The sequence below is a fragment of the Amphiura filiformis genome, chromosome 7 (genome assembly GCF_039555335.1).
Source record: "Amphiura filiformis chromosome 7, Afil_fr2py, whole genome shotgun sequence".
NCBI lineage: Eukaryota > Metazoa > Echinodermata > Ophiuroidea > Amphilepidida > Amphiuridae > Amphiura > Amphiura filiformis.
This window is the reverse complement of record NC_092634.1, coordinates 66,790,018-66,803,421: the sequence shown is the minus strand read 5'-3', so window position 1 is coordinate 66,803,421 and position 13,404 is coordinate 66,790,018. Positions and strand designations below refer to the sequence as shown.

At 34.8% G+C, this 13,404-nt stretch overlaps 1 protein-coding gene across 1 annotated transcript in view; it reads left to right on the top strand.

Moving 5' to 3' along the window:
• Positions 1-3,900, top strand: part of LOC140156438 (uncharacterized) — a 28,335-nt gene extending 24,435 nt beyond the window's left edge. The window contains exon 6 of the mRNA XM_072179387.1: positions 2,891-3,900. Within this exon, the coding sequence (XP_072035488.1) occupies positions 2,891-3,205 (315 nt within the window). The 3' untranslated portion in view covers positions 3,206-3,900. The remainder of the gene's footprint in view (positions 1-2,890) is intronic.
• Positions 3,901-13,404: the final 9,504 nt, after the last annotated feature.

The window sequence follows — 13,404 nt, the reverse complement described above, 5'->3', positions numbered from 1 at the left end:
CGAACAAAATCGCGATGCGTAGCTGTTAAAAACGAGAGGATTCGCTGTACTATCACGGCAATTTTTAACACAAAGATATGGGGATGATGACGATGTGTAGCGCTTTACTTTTTAAAAGCCACTTTGCTCTTGCTGTCTTGCTGTTGTTATTGTTCTGTTGTTGTTCTGTTGTTGTTGTCCGCACTATACACTACAATGTATGCAAACGTTCGGCGACAAAATATCTTTGATTCAGTAAAAAGCAATCAAACTCAAAATGTTGAAATTTTTCAGTTAATAATTAGAACAAGTTCGAGTTACAATGCTGGCCACAAGTGTTGGGACGGTTTGATAGGGTAATGTAAATAAACCCCCCACTCCCCCAGATCAATGTTGAATCCTACTATATTGGTCACACGCGCCTAGTGGCACCCAACATTGATTGGTGGGGAAGGGGGGAAGGTTGGGGTGTTAGGAAAGGGTTTAGGCTTGTCACCAAAGAAACCACCACTTTATCACGTTAACAATAACGGAAATAAGGCAATAATATAGTGTACGTTTTCCATAAGTGTCCCAACACATTTTGGCCATGGTTGTAGATATTTCGCATTAATTGAAAGACTTAGCTAATATCTATGCAATCAGAGCCTGATAAGATGAGAGATTTATATTGTAGTTAAGCACACACAGTTCAACAGGTAACCTACTTAGGACACTACGTATCAACAAGAACAGCTTGATACTGAAGACGTTTTGCGATTCCATAGCTATTAAGGTGTTGTTAAATTAAACATGTCTCTAATAAATGCTCATAAGTAATGGGGATTTAGATTATTAAACATATATAGCGAGATGCTACTATGAAAAATAATTGTGGATGTGGATCAATACATGTAGTACACGTCATGCTTGTCGACTTGTCGTCATGAACAAGAATTGACATCTGTCTTCGATCGCGAATAACAACGAAGAAACTGACGTACTTTTGTTACCCCAATGTCAACTTAATTCTCTTCACGCGGGTGTCGACTGCAGACGACATGTTTCAATTTTTTTTTTTAATTCAAAAATTTCAGAAATGTAAATATTCATGACCATTTTGGAATCAGCATGAAAAATGCATTAAAATGAGTACAAACAAGCCTAGTATTGGTTCAGTAGTTCTAAAGATAGCTCTTGATATTTTGAGAATTTATTTCAAAACTTGATCTTTTTCCGTTGAAGCGCAGGGTTAGTACGTAGAGCATTAAATGTCTAATTTTGTCTTTATCTGATTTCTATCGCCTCTGCCATTAGCAGAATATGTTAGCAAATGCATGTTTGATTCACAAATACCAAACTCGGAATTTTGATGGATTTTATAGTGTCTTGATCTTTAACATTGGTTTACGCTGAGCACTATTTGAATTTACTTTATTACTCTCTCATTCCTGGCCTCGTTTGCCTGCTTGCTTGTTGCAACGTGATGACGTCAAATCGCTTTTCTCGTCAAAATTCAGATTACAGTAAATCCCGAGTATGACCCGTAGACGTCTCCAATAAATATCAATTACAAACAACGCGGACAAATTGCTGCTAATTATAGAAATGTTAGACTGGAATTGGACTGTTTCTGTTGTTTTTGTGTAAGTAGAGACATGTAGCCCAAACGACTGTAGATAAAGACATTTCTTGTCGTCAGAATAAACAGAGTGTAATGCAAATTAGTTTTTGCTTTGTTTTGGTCGTTTTTGTTCTGACTCTGTTTATCAGAGTGCATGGTGGCGCAGGGGTAAATCCTTCGACCAGGGCATTTAAATAGGAATTGGAAGTAAGAGTGAATTGACGCGATTAAATTACACGTACCTTATATTTAAACATAAGGCGCAATATTGCAGGAGTTTGGGAAAAGATTAGGTCAATTGCAGGGCTTGACTTTCACACACGCCGCACCGGCACGCAAAACTGCAAATTTGTGCGCTCTTCGTGCGAATGTGTTCTACCTTTGCACAATAGGGCCCCTTCTCAATTTAAGCTTCAATATGACAAAAATGTGCATTAAAATGCACCTAAAATGTGCATTTGTACCATAAACTTATTCTGTCGCCAAAAGTATACTTAAAGAATTTTTTTCAACACCACCCACCCCATCCTTAATGAAATAAGCAAAGCTACGCCACTGTTAATAAAAAAAAGTCACAAGCGCTAGCAGTGCCCATATTTAATTGGTTAACAACTTTTAAGTTGTAAAAACACGTACATAAATGCTACGTGAATTAATACTAGACTCATCTATCCTCTTCTTTTTCGCTTTTATTGTAACATTATTTGGGTGAAAGATTTGGGCTTGTAAAATTTCTGTCGGGAGTGTAACCTTTTATAATTCTCAGTCCATGTATATCAGTTGCAGCACATGGTCATGTGGTCATTTATAAATGTTTCTAACAAAACATTATACAGGCTTATGTTCAATTCTAGACCTGGACAATACCATCAGCTATCACACAAATTTTCACACATATTTTTTAGCTATTTTTAATATAGATTTTTGTATCTATATCAAATTATTCATCTTTTTCTGCAAATTGAGGGCGCTATTTACATATATTTTTTTATTTAGATTAGCCAAATAATATGAATTATTCATTGCATATCATGATAAAATGTTTTTTGAAAATTTCCTTCACATTTGATAGTATTTTTTTCTGATGTTCTAATACAAGTATACAAGTGTCTACCCCTTGTAAATATGCAAACAAGATTTACGATAAATAGCGCCATCATTGTTCAACTTTACTTTAAATTGACACAGTTCTACATGCCATCAAACAACCGTGAGTGGTACAAATTGTTGTATGTGTGCTGGTACCTTGCGGTGAAGTACATTTGAAATAACAAACATTATTTTATGTTTTATTTATTTATCACACAGATTCTCTGGGAAAACAAATGTCTACCAGGTTCCACGTTCTTTATACGGTACGGATATCATGTTGTGTTTGAGGGACTTCCTTCAATGGACGTGGTCAATATACCTACAATGAACGTGGTCAGTATACATGATAATAGCAAAATAGCAAATATTGTTCCCGTACCTCGCAATCTACTAAAACGTACTTGGACGGAAGCACTCCCAAAGCAGTTCGTCAATTTGAACATAGATCACGTGGTACAAAGCGATGACAATAAGGGCAATGTACTTTCTATTTATATAACCACTTCTACAGGGTGTAGCTTTCTGTGTTGAAATTATCTGTACACAACGCATCTAATTTTTTCAAGCATTTTGGAACACCCTGGATAGAATTTAACCTGTTTTTGTAATGCAGTGTTGCTTCATATGTAATTTTAGATTTGACCAATTTGTTAATTGAATCAATTGATATGACAATTTTAAGGTTTCATTTCATGATTACAATGTACAATGTCTCCTGTTTGACAATTTTGACATACCGTTTCTTAGTATTATGACCTAGATTTACAAGATTTACAACTTCATTTTATATACACCGTAGAATTGCATCTTCAAGCATACATGTCTCTCAATAAGAGTTTGTTGGTTGTCGCAAGAGACAAAATGCAAACATCCTCCACAAAGACATTGTATAGATTGGTCTTACAATAATACATGTTTGTACAGCGGCCTGTATCAGTGATATAAGTTTTTTTAAAATTTTTATATAGTTGGGTACAGATCATTTCAACTCACCACAGCATAAACATTTCTACATAACTTTTACGATTGTCTGTCTCTATCACCAATATTGGACACTTCTGTGTGTAATCTTACCAAGACTTCATGATAATATGACACTTTCCTACAACATCCGGCAACCTATATTTTGAGAAAAATACATTAAAAGGATATTCGCGATTAAAACGGTTTGTGCAATGCACAGGGTGCATGGTATTCATTTACCAGGTCTGGCTATTACCCAAAACACTGCAAATTAACAAATGAGTCAAGGAAGGTAATAATAATCTATAATTCCGTTGTTTTTTAATGTTTTTCCCTTTCGAGAAAAATCATGCACAATACGGCGGTAATGACACCCATTGGGTTATCCCAGAAAATTTTCAACACCCCCCCAAAGATGATTTTGGGATTTCCCTCAGTTTTCGCTCTCAATATTGCTGGGAATTCCCATCAGGAAATGTCAAAAGAACATCACATTTTCCGTCCAAATGCACATCTCAAAATTGGGTTTCCGATAACTTTTTGGTGTAAATGCATCTACATCCCAAATCCCAAAGGTACAATCTAAATATATGGCTGAGAAATCCCACATTTATGTTTTGGGTAGCTCTGGAAATCACATATAATTTTGAGAAATCATTCATGGGAATCTCACATTTTGTTTTAAATTTAACTTTGTCATCTTTGAGGGGGTGGAAATTTTTTGGAATAGCCCAATTAAGCAATGGGACCTCTTTATTCAGGTTGTTTCAAATAAAGTATACAGTTTGAAAAATGTCACTAGATTAAAAAGTACGAGGTCTTTGTCAAAATACTTTAATTGGAAGCTGTTCCTCCCACAACTGTAAAATCACTGGCGTGTGACCATTAATAAGGATTCAGTGACTATTTATTATGAGGCGTGTAAAAATGCAAGTGGGTGTTGTTTAATCGGACGAATCCACTTATTCTCAGAACCCGTGGTAAACTGAATTGTATTTTTGAAAGTACATATGTGCCCGTACACCACGAATGAGCCGTAAAGTCGGCAAATTGTATTCTATGTTACAGTATAAAATGTGACCCGGCAGCACAAATGAGCCGTAAATTCCCTAAATTGTATTCTGAGTTACGGTGTAAAATGTGTACGAAGGTCATATTCATCGGTAACTTAAGCTGGCCCGACATCCGTCTCATTTCGATAGTGAAAAACTAATCAATAATCCTATTGTTGAAGTGGATAATAAGCTTCTACCTTAGATGGCTATAGAACAGTTAATAGCTCTGGTCTTTGTTTGCTTATATTGCTAAATCCTGTTCAAGTGGTGGGTTACCAGGCATTGTATTTTGTACAGGTATGCATAACCAACAATTAACAATGAGAGAACTTTCTTAAACCTCGTTGACTTGGGGATGATTTGAAATGACCGCCAATTATGACTGTTTGATATTTATTGCCAACAATGTGGAAAAAGGACACATGTAAAACGTAAAAGCTATAATTTTGTTGAAGGAGCAAAGTTTAACAAACCATAACCCCGCTTCTGGATATCGTTTGAAGTCAAATGATATACCATTTTTAAGTTTATGATGTTTATTTTTAAACACGAAATAAAACAAAATTGACCGGCGGAGGAATTTACGGCTCATTCGCCGTGGACGGTCACAAATGTGCATGAAGGTCGTATTCATAGGTACCTCAATTTGGTGCGACATGTATCTTATTTTGATAGCGCCAGTCAAACACCTTTTAAACCAATCAATAATCCTATTGCTGAAGAGGATAATAAGCTTCTACTTTATCTATAGAATTCTTGAATAGCTCTAGTCTTTGTTTGCTTTGGTTAAATCCTGTTCAAGTGGTGGGTTACAAAGTATTTTGTCTAGGTATGTATAACCAACAATAAACAATGAGAGAACATTCCTGAACCTCGTTGACTTGGGGATGATTTGAAATGACCTGTTTGATATTTATTACCAGCATTGTGGAAAAAGAGACACATGTAGAACCGAAAAAAGATATTTTGTTGAAGGAGCAGAGTTCAACAAACCATAACCCCGCTTCTGGATATCATTTTAAAGCTTATGCTATATATTTTCTAAACACGAAAAAAACACGAAATTGACCGGGGCAAGGCTCATTCGAGGTGTACGGTCACATATACAAAAAAATAACTTCACGTCAATTTACTGCTTACTTCCTTTCTAATCTTTACGGCTATATCAAAATATCAAAAAAAGTTTAAATGTTGACATTTTCCGGTTTTGTGCGAAGGAGTCGCATATACTCTGAAGACCTCTGTTCGGTTTAGTTGAGAAAAAAGATCCATTACCTAATACCTTCTAGAGAGTCAAACAAAAATAGTACGCTAAAACTCTGGAATTACCAATTCATGTTCCCAAAGCAAGCCACTTCCTGTTTTCTGACAGAATATGTATAACTTAATCTCTCAAAATTATCTTGTACTGCTTTTTTCCTGTCATTAACAATTTGTTATTTATCGCCGGGTATTTTGTATTTGAACACACTTGTTTTTACTACGCTGTAATCTTTTAAAAATGGCGCACTATATAACCGACATTTAGTATTTTATATAATGTCAATTTCTGCTATTTATAGTTGCTTGTTTATTGTTTCTCATAAATAAACTATTATATAAGGTTTGCCAACTTTAGAAAAACATCTGAAATAGTTGAAGAAAGATATTTTACTGTGAATTTGTTGACCGATGTCGGGTACACTCAACAGAACGGTCATATTTTAGCGGTGGCGGCCAGAGGATAGAGGATGATTTAAGGAAGCCCCATCATGCACTGTAAAAGTGTTATCACGCGAGTTTCAACCGCCACTTAACTTCTCAAATCCCATTGAAGTCTGTGCAAAAGATGTTGTTTTAGAATTGCCCGTGTGTCATAATTACTTGGTCGATTTCAGATCTAAAGTGATGTATGCATGAAGGATAATTCACACCTTTGGTAGATAACATAAAATGTGAAATCGACTGACATTTTGAATGTGTTTTTATTGTAAATATATCAGTCCAAATTCAAATTTAACCACACACGTTTATGCAGTGGTCCCGGGCAGTGGTGTCATATTCACTCACACAGCTGCTAACCGCAAGTTGACCCCAATGGAGTGCTGGGAAGTGCTTAAATCATCCTCTGGGTGGCGGCCAAGGATACATTTTACATCGCCATTACATTGGTTTATAACGCAAATACAATACATTGTCAAATAATATATTATTCCAAGTGTGTGATATGTTACCAAACAATAATTTCTCATTCTAATTCCGCTCGAGAATTAATGTAACGGTTAAAAACATTGCTAATCTGGATTGTTGCCACATTGGAGAATTTATGAAATGCAGTTACTGCGCCAATCTTCATTGACTCCAAGATTGTGACATATGACACATCTATCTTTGGATCTGCTGCGTCACTTACAATCAATGTTACAAGCATTTGAATGGGCGTAGTGAACGAGTAGTGGAAACAAGTATACAATTTTACGGTAATCTCTCCGCATATCACGCTACTCTCTTCATGTGAAAACTCATACAAGACTGAAGTTGAGGACACATATGTGACCATCCACCACAACTGAGCCCGGATGTCGCCAGTGCCACTATTGAGATATGCTCCATTGTACTTAACAATATCAATAGGAAACAAAGGATTTATTGACTGTTTTATTGATTTTTCACTACTTAAATGTCAAGTACTATAGACATGATATACATCATTTTAAAGCTAATTTCAAGCAGAATATTTTGGTTGAATATCTCAAAATGATGATTGGCGACTTCAGGGTTCCGTTGTGCTGGATGGTCACATATTAGTCCGGGATATACAAGGGTTTAATGTGCATCCCCAGGACTCTACCAAACCAACTTTTAGCTTTCTTTTATGGTCCTATAACACAGTCAAGATGTTAAGAAAAATAATTCCTGTGGCCATATTCAAGGTCAAAGGTGAACACAGTGGTCAAATTTCAATGTTGCTCAAATCTAGTTAAAGATTTTGCACACTTAATTATTCCTGTCAAGGATTCAGAAAAAGTATAGTTTGACCTACCTGCGACATACCGTCCTTGAGTTATTAGCAAAAAGGTCAAATCATAAACAGACAAAAAGATTATTATCTCCATCTCCATTGACGTCAGGTTGCTGTGTTTCCTTCATCATCTCGTCAATCTGGAACAGATCACGACATACCAATAGCTGTATGTTATGTCCGATAGTTAACTTTATTTTGTACTGTTAAAAATAATAGTGTAGATTAATGTAAAATAGCTTATTGTCTAACTGCTTTGTTGGAAACAGTAAGTCTATGCACATATATTAAAGATATATTTTATCTCTAGTTAATGATGCTTTGTAAATTATATTTTCTTGTCAATTATTTATAGTTGTGTTGGGTGTAGGAACCTCTATACTTCATTACATTTTCTGAGTCAACTAATGTGATATTTTTTCGCACCATATAGTCGTGCGATAGATTATTTTCATACTCATTCATCTGTAAAGATATGTCCTTCAGTAAAATAGGAAAATAACAAAAGGCAAGCCCCGATATTTCAGTGTGAAAGTTACGGAGTGGAAAATGTCTCATTTGCATAACAAGGAACCACTTTACTAAGCGCAAGCGCCCTCTATATCAATGTAGTTGATACCTGATTTGTCATCAGTCATCAAAGGCTATTTAATAAAAGGCACTAAATTTAATGCCCACGTGACCCATGAGCGCCACCATACCAAGACCACCAAGTGATCAGCAGATGTGCTACAATGCTAAGAGATAGGAACTTTTCAGTTTATTTTTTTGAATTTTGACCAACTTTGAGAAATTTGCACCAAAATGGTCAAAAATGCAAAATTTTCCAAAAAATCATAAAAAAGCCTGATTTTCGCCCAAATTTCAAATATTTTTGGTGAAGTTGGTCAAAATTCAAAAAAATGAAAAAACGGTCCCTAGATATTTTTATGTAGTTTTTAAAAATTAGTAAAAAAAAAAATTTGGGCCGAACAATTTTTTTGTTACGTTGCACGAAAAAATGTGGGCCAAAAACCCGTTTTTGGGGATTTTCTCCAAAAAAGAGCATTTTGGCCCAAATTGACCTCACAGATGAATTCATCAAGTCATTTCCATTCTAAAAATGTATACTTTTATATTCTTTAGACTAATAATTTAGCAGTTATGAAGCCCGAAAGTTTCCATTATTCCAGGGTTCAGACCAGCTTTAAGTACTTTTACTAGAAATTAAATATCATCATGATAATACCATTCTAAGCTATTCTACGCCTTTCTCGTTATAACTATAAATGCAGATCAGTTATGAGATCGAAGGTCGAATGCTTTATATTACTACTTCTTGCAGTGCTCTCTAATCACAAACAAAGTCTGACCTTCTAAAATAAAAGTAACTTTGTCTCGAGAGATGAACGCATTTTTTACACCTATCCCAGCAAACACAACGTTTTAAAAACGTTTTAAAAACGTTTTAAATAAGTTATATTTTGGCTTTTGGTTTAGGTAAAAACGTTTTAAAACGTTTTGTATAAAAACACACTGTAACAATATTTTTAAATGTTTTCAAAAAATGTTATTGTAAACCATCTTTGCAAACATTTTTGCCAAATATTGTGTCAATACTTAAATAACATTATGTTAAAATATTTGAATCCAGCAAACACAGAAATGTTCTTAAAATGTTTTTTTCAAAACCTTTTAATAACATTTAAATGTCGGGTTATATAAAGGTCATGAAAACGTTTTTAAAACGTTATTGAAAATATTTTGGCCAAACAATATTCGCAAAATATTTTTTCAACCCCAAAATAACATTCTGTTTAGAATGTTTTGTGTCAAGTTTTCAAGAATGTTTTTGGAATATTATTAAAACGTTTTTATACCCTTTATATAACCCGACATTTAAACGTTTTCTGCAAAACATTTTTGTTTGCTGAGCAGTAGATTATCAAAAAATGTTATTTAATGTTATAAAAACGTTTTTATACCCTTTATATAACCCGACATTTAAACATTTTCTGACAACCTTTTATAACCTTTTGCGAATGATGTCGAAAACGTTTTGTGTTTGCTGGGATAATCTTGAGAAACTATGACTACACCTCTGCCCGTATATGGCAAAAAGGGTGTGTCTTCTACACTCTCCACAAAAAGTAAACATCTACCAAAAAGTAGTTAGCCCCATTTAATGAATGACCATTATTCCAAAACGGTTAATAGTATGCCTAATGTGGGATATGCATTCAAAGTAGAATTTATTTCTGCGCATTATGACACCTCATTTGATGGAATGGTCCCGATATTGATACCGCAGCGTACATTTAAGTGAAGGTAACCCAAGATTTGAAAGTTGCAGCAAAATCCTATTGCCTTGTATTCAGTGTCCATGGAAGGAAATATTTTCAGTGAATTTGGAGGCGGTCAAAACATGTGATAATCAATATAAAAAAAATCATTATTCACATAAGTGGTCATTATTTATTTAATCCCATATTAAAACATGTCAAGTTCAATGCCTTTTGGGACCAAGAAGATCACAAGAAGCGGAAGATCAAGGGTTACATCAGTTGGTACTCCCAATCAGGAAATTGTGAATTACCACTGAAAGGACAACTTACAATTATTGAAGACCATGACCTTTTTGGTCAGAAAAATATTGGAATCTTAATACTAGTATTACAATTCGACATTACGTGAATTATGAATACTGATGTGAATTGTTATTGTATTGATTATCACATTTTTTGATCCCCTCTAAGAGCTTGAAACAAAAAGGATAATCTAATATAATGAGAGCTGAAAACATTTCCTTCCATGAACACTGAATACAAGGCAATAGGATTTTGCTGCAACTTTCAAATCTTGGGTCATGATGCAGTCATGTCTACAGTAGAATTCATCTCGACCTTTGCAGGACTTAACCCCATTAAAAGCTATTAAACCAAGATAACACTCATTGAAACAGCTCAACTGATTAAATCGGATCTTCTCTGGCTGTGCACATGTGACTGTTTTCATGTGCGATATCGCAATAAAGTTTGTATTATAGCTTCAGTTGGGTAACCGATTATAAAGGAAACGAAAGGAAACAATGGTATGTGTACTTTTGTTCACGAAATGAGACAATGGCGTGCTTTTTGTAAACCAGCATTCTTGAAAATGAGCAACATAATGATTGTTGACTTAACACGGTTTGGAAATAATTTCTTCATATTTTTGGTGTTATCTGTCGTTTACATATCCTTCCTAAAACACAAAAGTACGACCCTCTCCAAACACCTAAATTAGCTAAAAATTTAGGACATGTTACAAAACTATATTGTCTAGAATTTTAGGAGAGTACTTTTAATATTGGCCGGTTATTTTTCACACAGCGACGTTAACTAGTCATATCCCCATACTTATAACGTAGGGCTATTTGTAGAGGTCACGCGTCAATGGGAAAGAGCACTGTGTATTGTGTATAGGAAAACGGACAGTAACTGCAGTATGTTACCTTTACTTAAATGTACGCTGCGACATAAATATTAGGACCATTGCAACAAATGAGGTGTCATAATGCGCAGAAATGAATTCTGCTTGGAATGCATATCCCAAATTTTGCATACGATCAACCATTTTGGAATAATGGTCATTCAAGGGTGTAATATACTTTTTGGTAGATTTTATCTTTACGCTTGGAACGAGCCCATATTAAGTTTAAAACTGACATATGAAAAATCTATCTTTGGATTTGCTGCGTCACCTACAAACAAAGTTACAAGCATTTGAAAGGGCGTAGGTTTAATTTTTATAATGATTGACTAGTGGAAATAAGTACAATTTTACGGCATTCTCTCCGCATATCACGCTACTCTCTTCATGTGAAAACGGACTCATAATGACACTTGTACATTAAGACCTGAGCGCAAGAAGACCGTAAGTCCACTTGGCCCCTCAACATGTATACACTAAAGTTTGGTATAGTTTGTTAGGGTTTTATAATGTTTATTACATTTTACGGGGGAAAACATCATGAAAGGTTGTGAAAGATTTGTTAAAGACCCTGAACATGTATAGGACATTGCCAAACTATACAAAACTATATGCAACTTTAGTGTATACATGTTGAGGGGCCAAGTGGACTTACGATTTTCTTGCGCTCAGGTCTTCGTTATATTTTAATAAAGGTTATTTAGATTAAGATACTTTTACATTTTGATAATTCAACAACTCGATTGTAATGCAACCCAAAATAGGTTTTCAGTTACTTTTAAGTACTTTTGGTAGAATCTAATAACAATAGTTTTACCATAACTACGTTATTATCGTTTAACTTTGAATGCAAATCTTGAGTTGACGGTTTTATATTACGCCTAAATTAATGCAACCTAAGCAAAATAGTAAACGAATTGGCTTTTTAAAAAAACCAAGTGATTTTTCACTCACTACAATATTTCGTCATTTACCAGATATGACTGATTTGGTCATCTGATCCACTTTGAATGTACCTCGCTGGTTATATATTAAAGATAAACAGTATTCGCCGTAGAAGTAGTGATGTAACCAGGATTAATTACCATAGCAATAGGTGAAATCAAGTTTTGAATGTATTGCCCTGCACTAGATGCACACTGTAACTCTGCATCGCACAATTGATTATTGACAAAGAATAGGCAAACAGATCTGGATCGGTATTGTCAATGTACGTTTCACTCTCACCTGTACGGTTAGTGTCTTCGAAAAGAGCGGCATTGTATTCAATTCATGATTGTACACATACACAGACATGACAGGTGATGAGTGCAGCCTACTTGTAGTGCGGGCAACACATTCAAAAATTGTTTTCACCTATCACTATAGTAATTAATCCTGTTACATCACTACTTCTACGGTGAATTAAAGAAGAGATGGTTAAGAGGATTATTTAATTAATAATTGAATAGCTGCTGACCTTTATTAATCCCTATTGGTTGTTGTGTCAACGGAACCCATTTATTCCCAGAATTACATCTTCACTAATCTTCATGCTTAGTTCCAAACAGCCATTGGCAAATTGCATTGTATCTTGAAAATGGTACATGATACAAAAAGAAACTTCGTGTCATTTTAAAGCTTACTTTCTAAACTGTACGGCTATATCAACATGTTAAATTATGAAGCTTTATGACTTGTTCCGGCTTTTGTGGTAACGAGTCTGAGGACCACTAAATGTTTGTTCACATTCAAGAGTCACACTTAGTCTGAGAACCTCTATCATGTCTGTTCAGATTCAACATGTGCAAAGGTCATATACTCTGAGGACCTCTGTCGTTCAGATTCACTGGGCAAAGATATCCATCATCGAATACATTTCAACAAAAAACTGTGGAATTAATAATTCATGCTGCCAAAGCATGCAGGCACTTCCTGTTGTCAGAAAAATATTTATAACTTAATCTCTCAAAAATAACTTGTACTGTTTTTTTCCTGTCATTGGCAATTTGTTATTTATCACTGTGTATTTTGTATTTGAGCATACTTGTTTTTTCTGCGTTGTAATCTTTAAGAAGCCGACATTTAATATTAATATATATGCTAAATGCATATTTTGGAATGTTTAGAAAACATTACAACTTTTTATATCAACTATAAAACCTGATAAAGTTGAAAGAAGTGCCTTTGTTGCCAATGCCGGGTACAGTCAACATAACGGTCAATTTTAGGCGGTGACGGCCAAGATGTCCTACCTTTTGATGTCAACATTGTATCGGTTC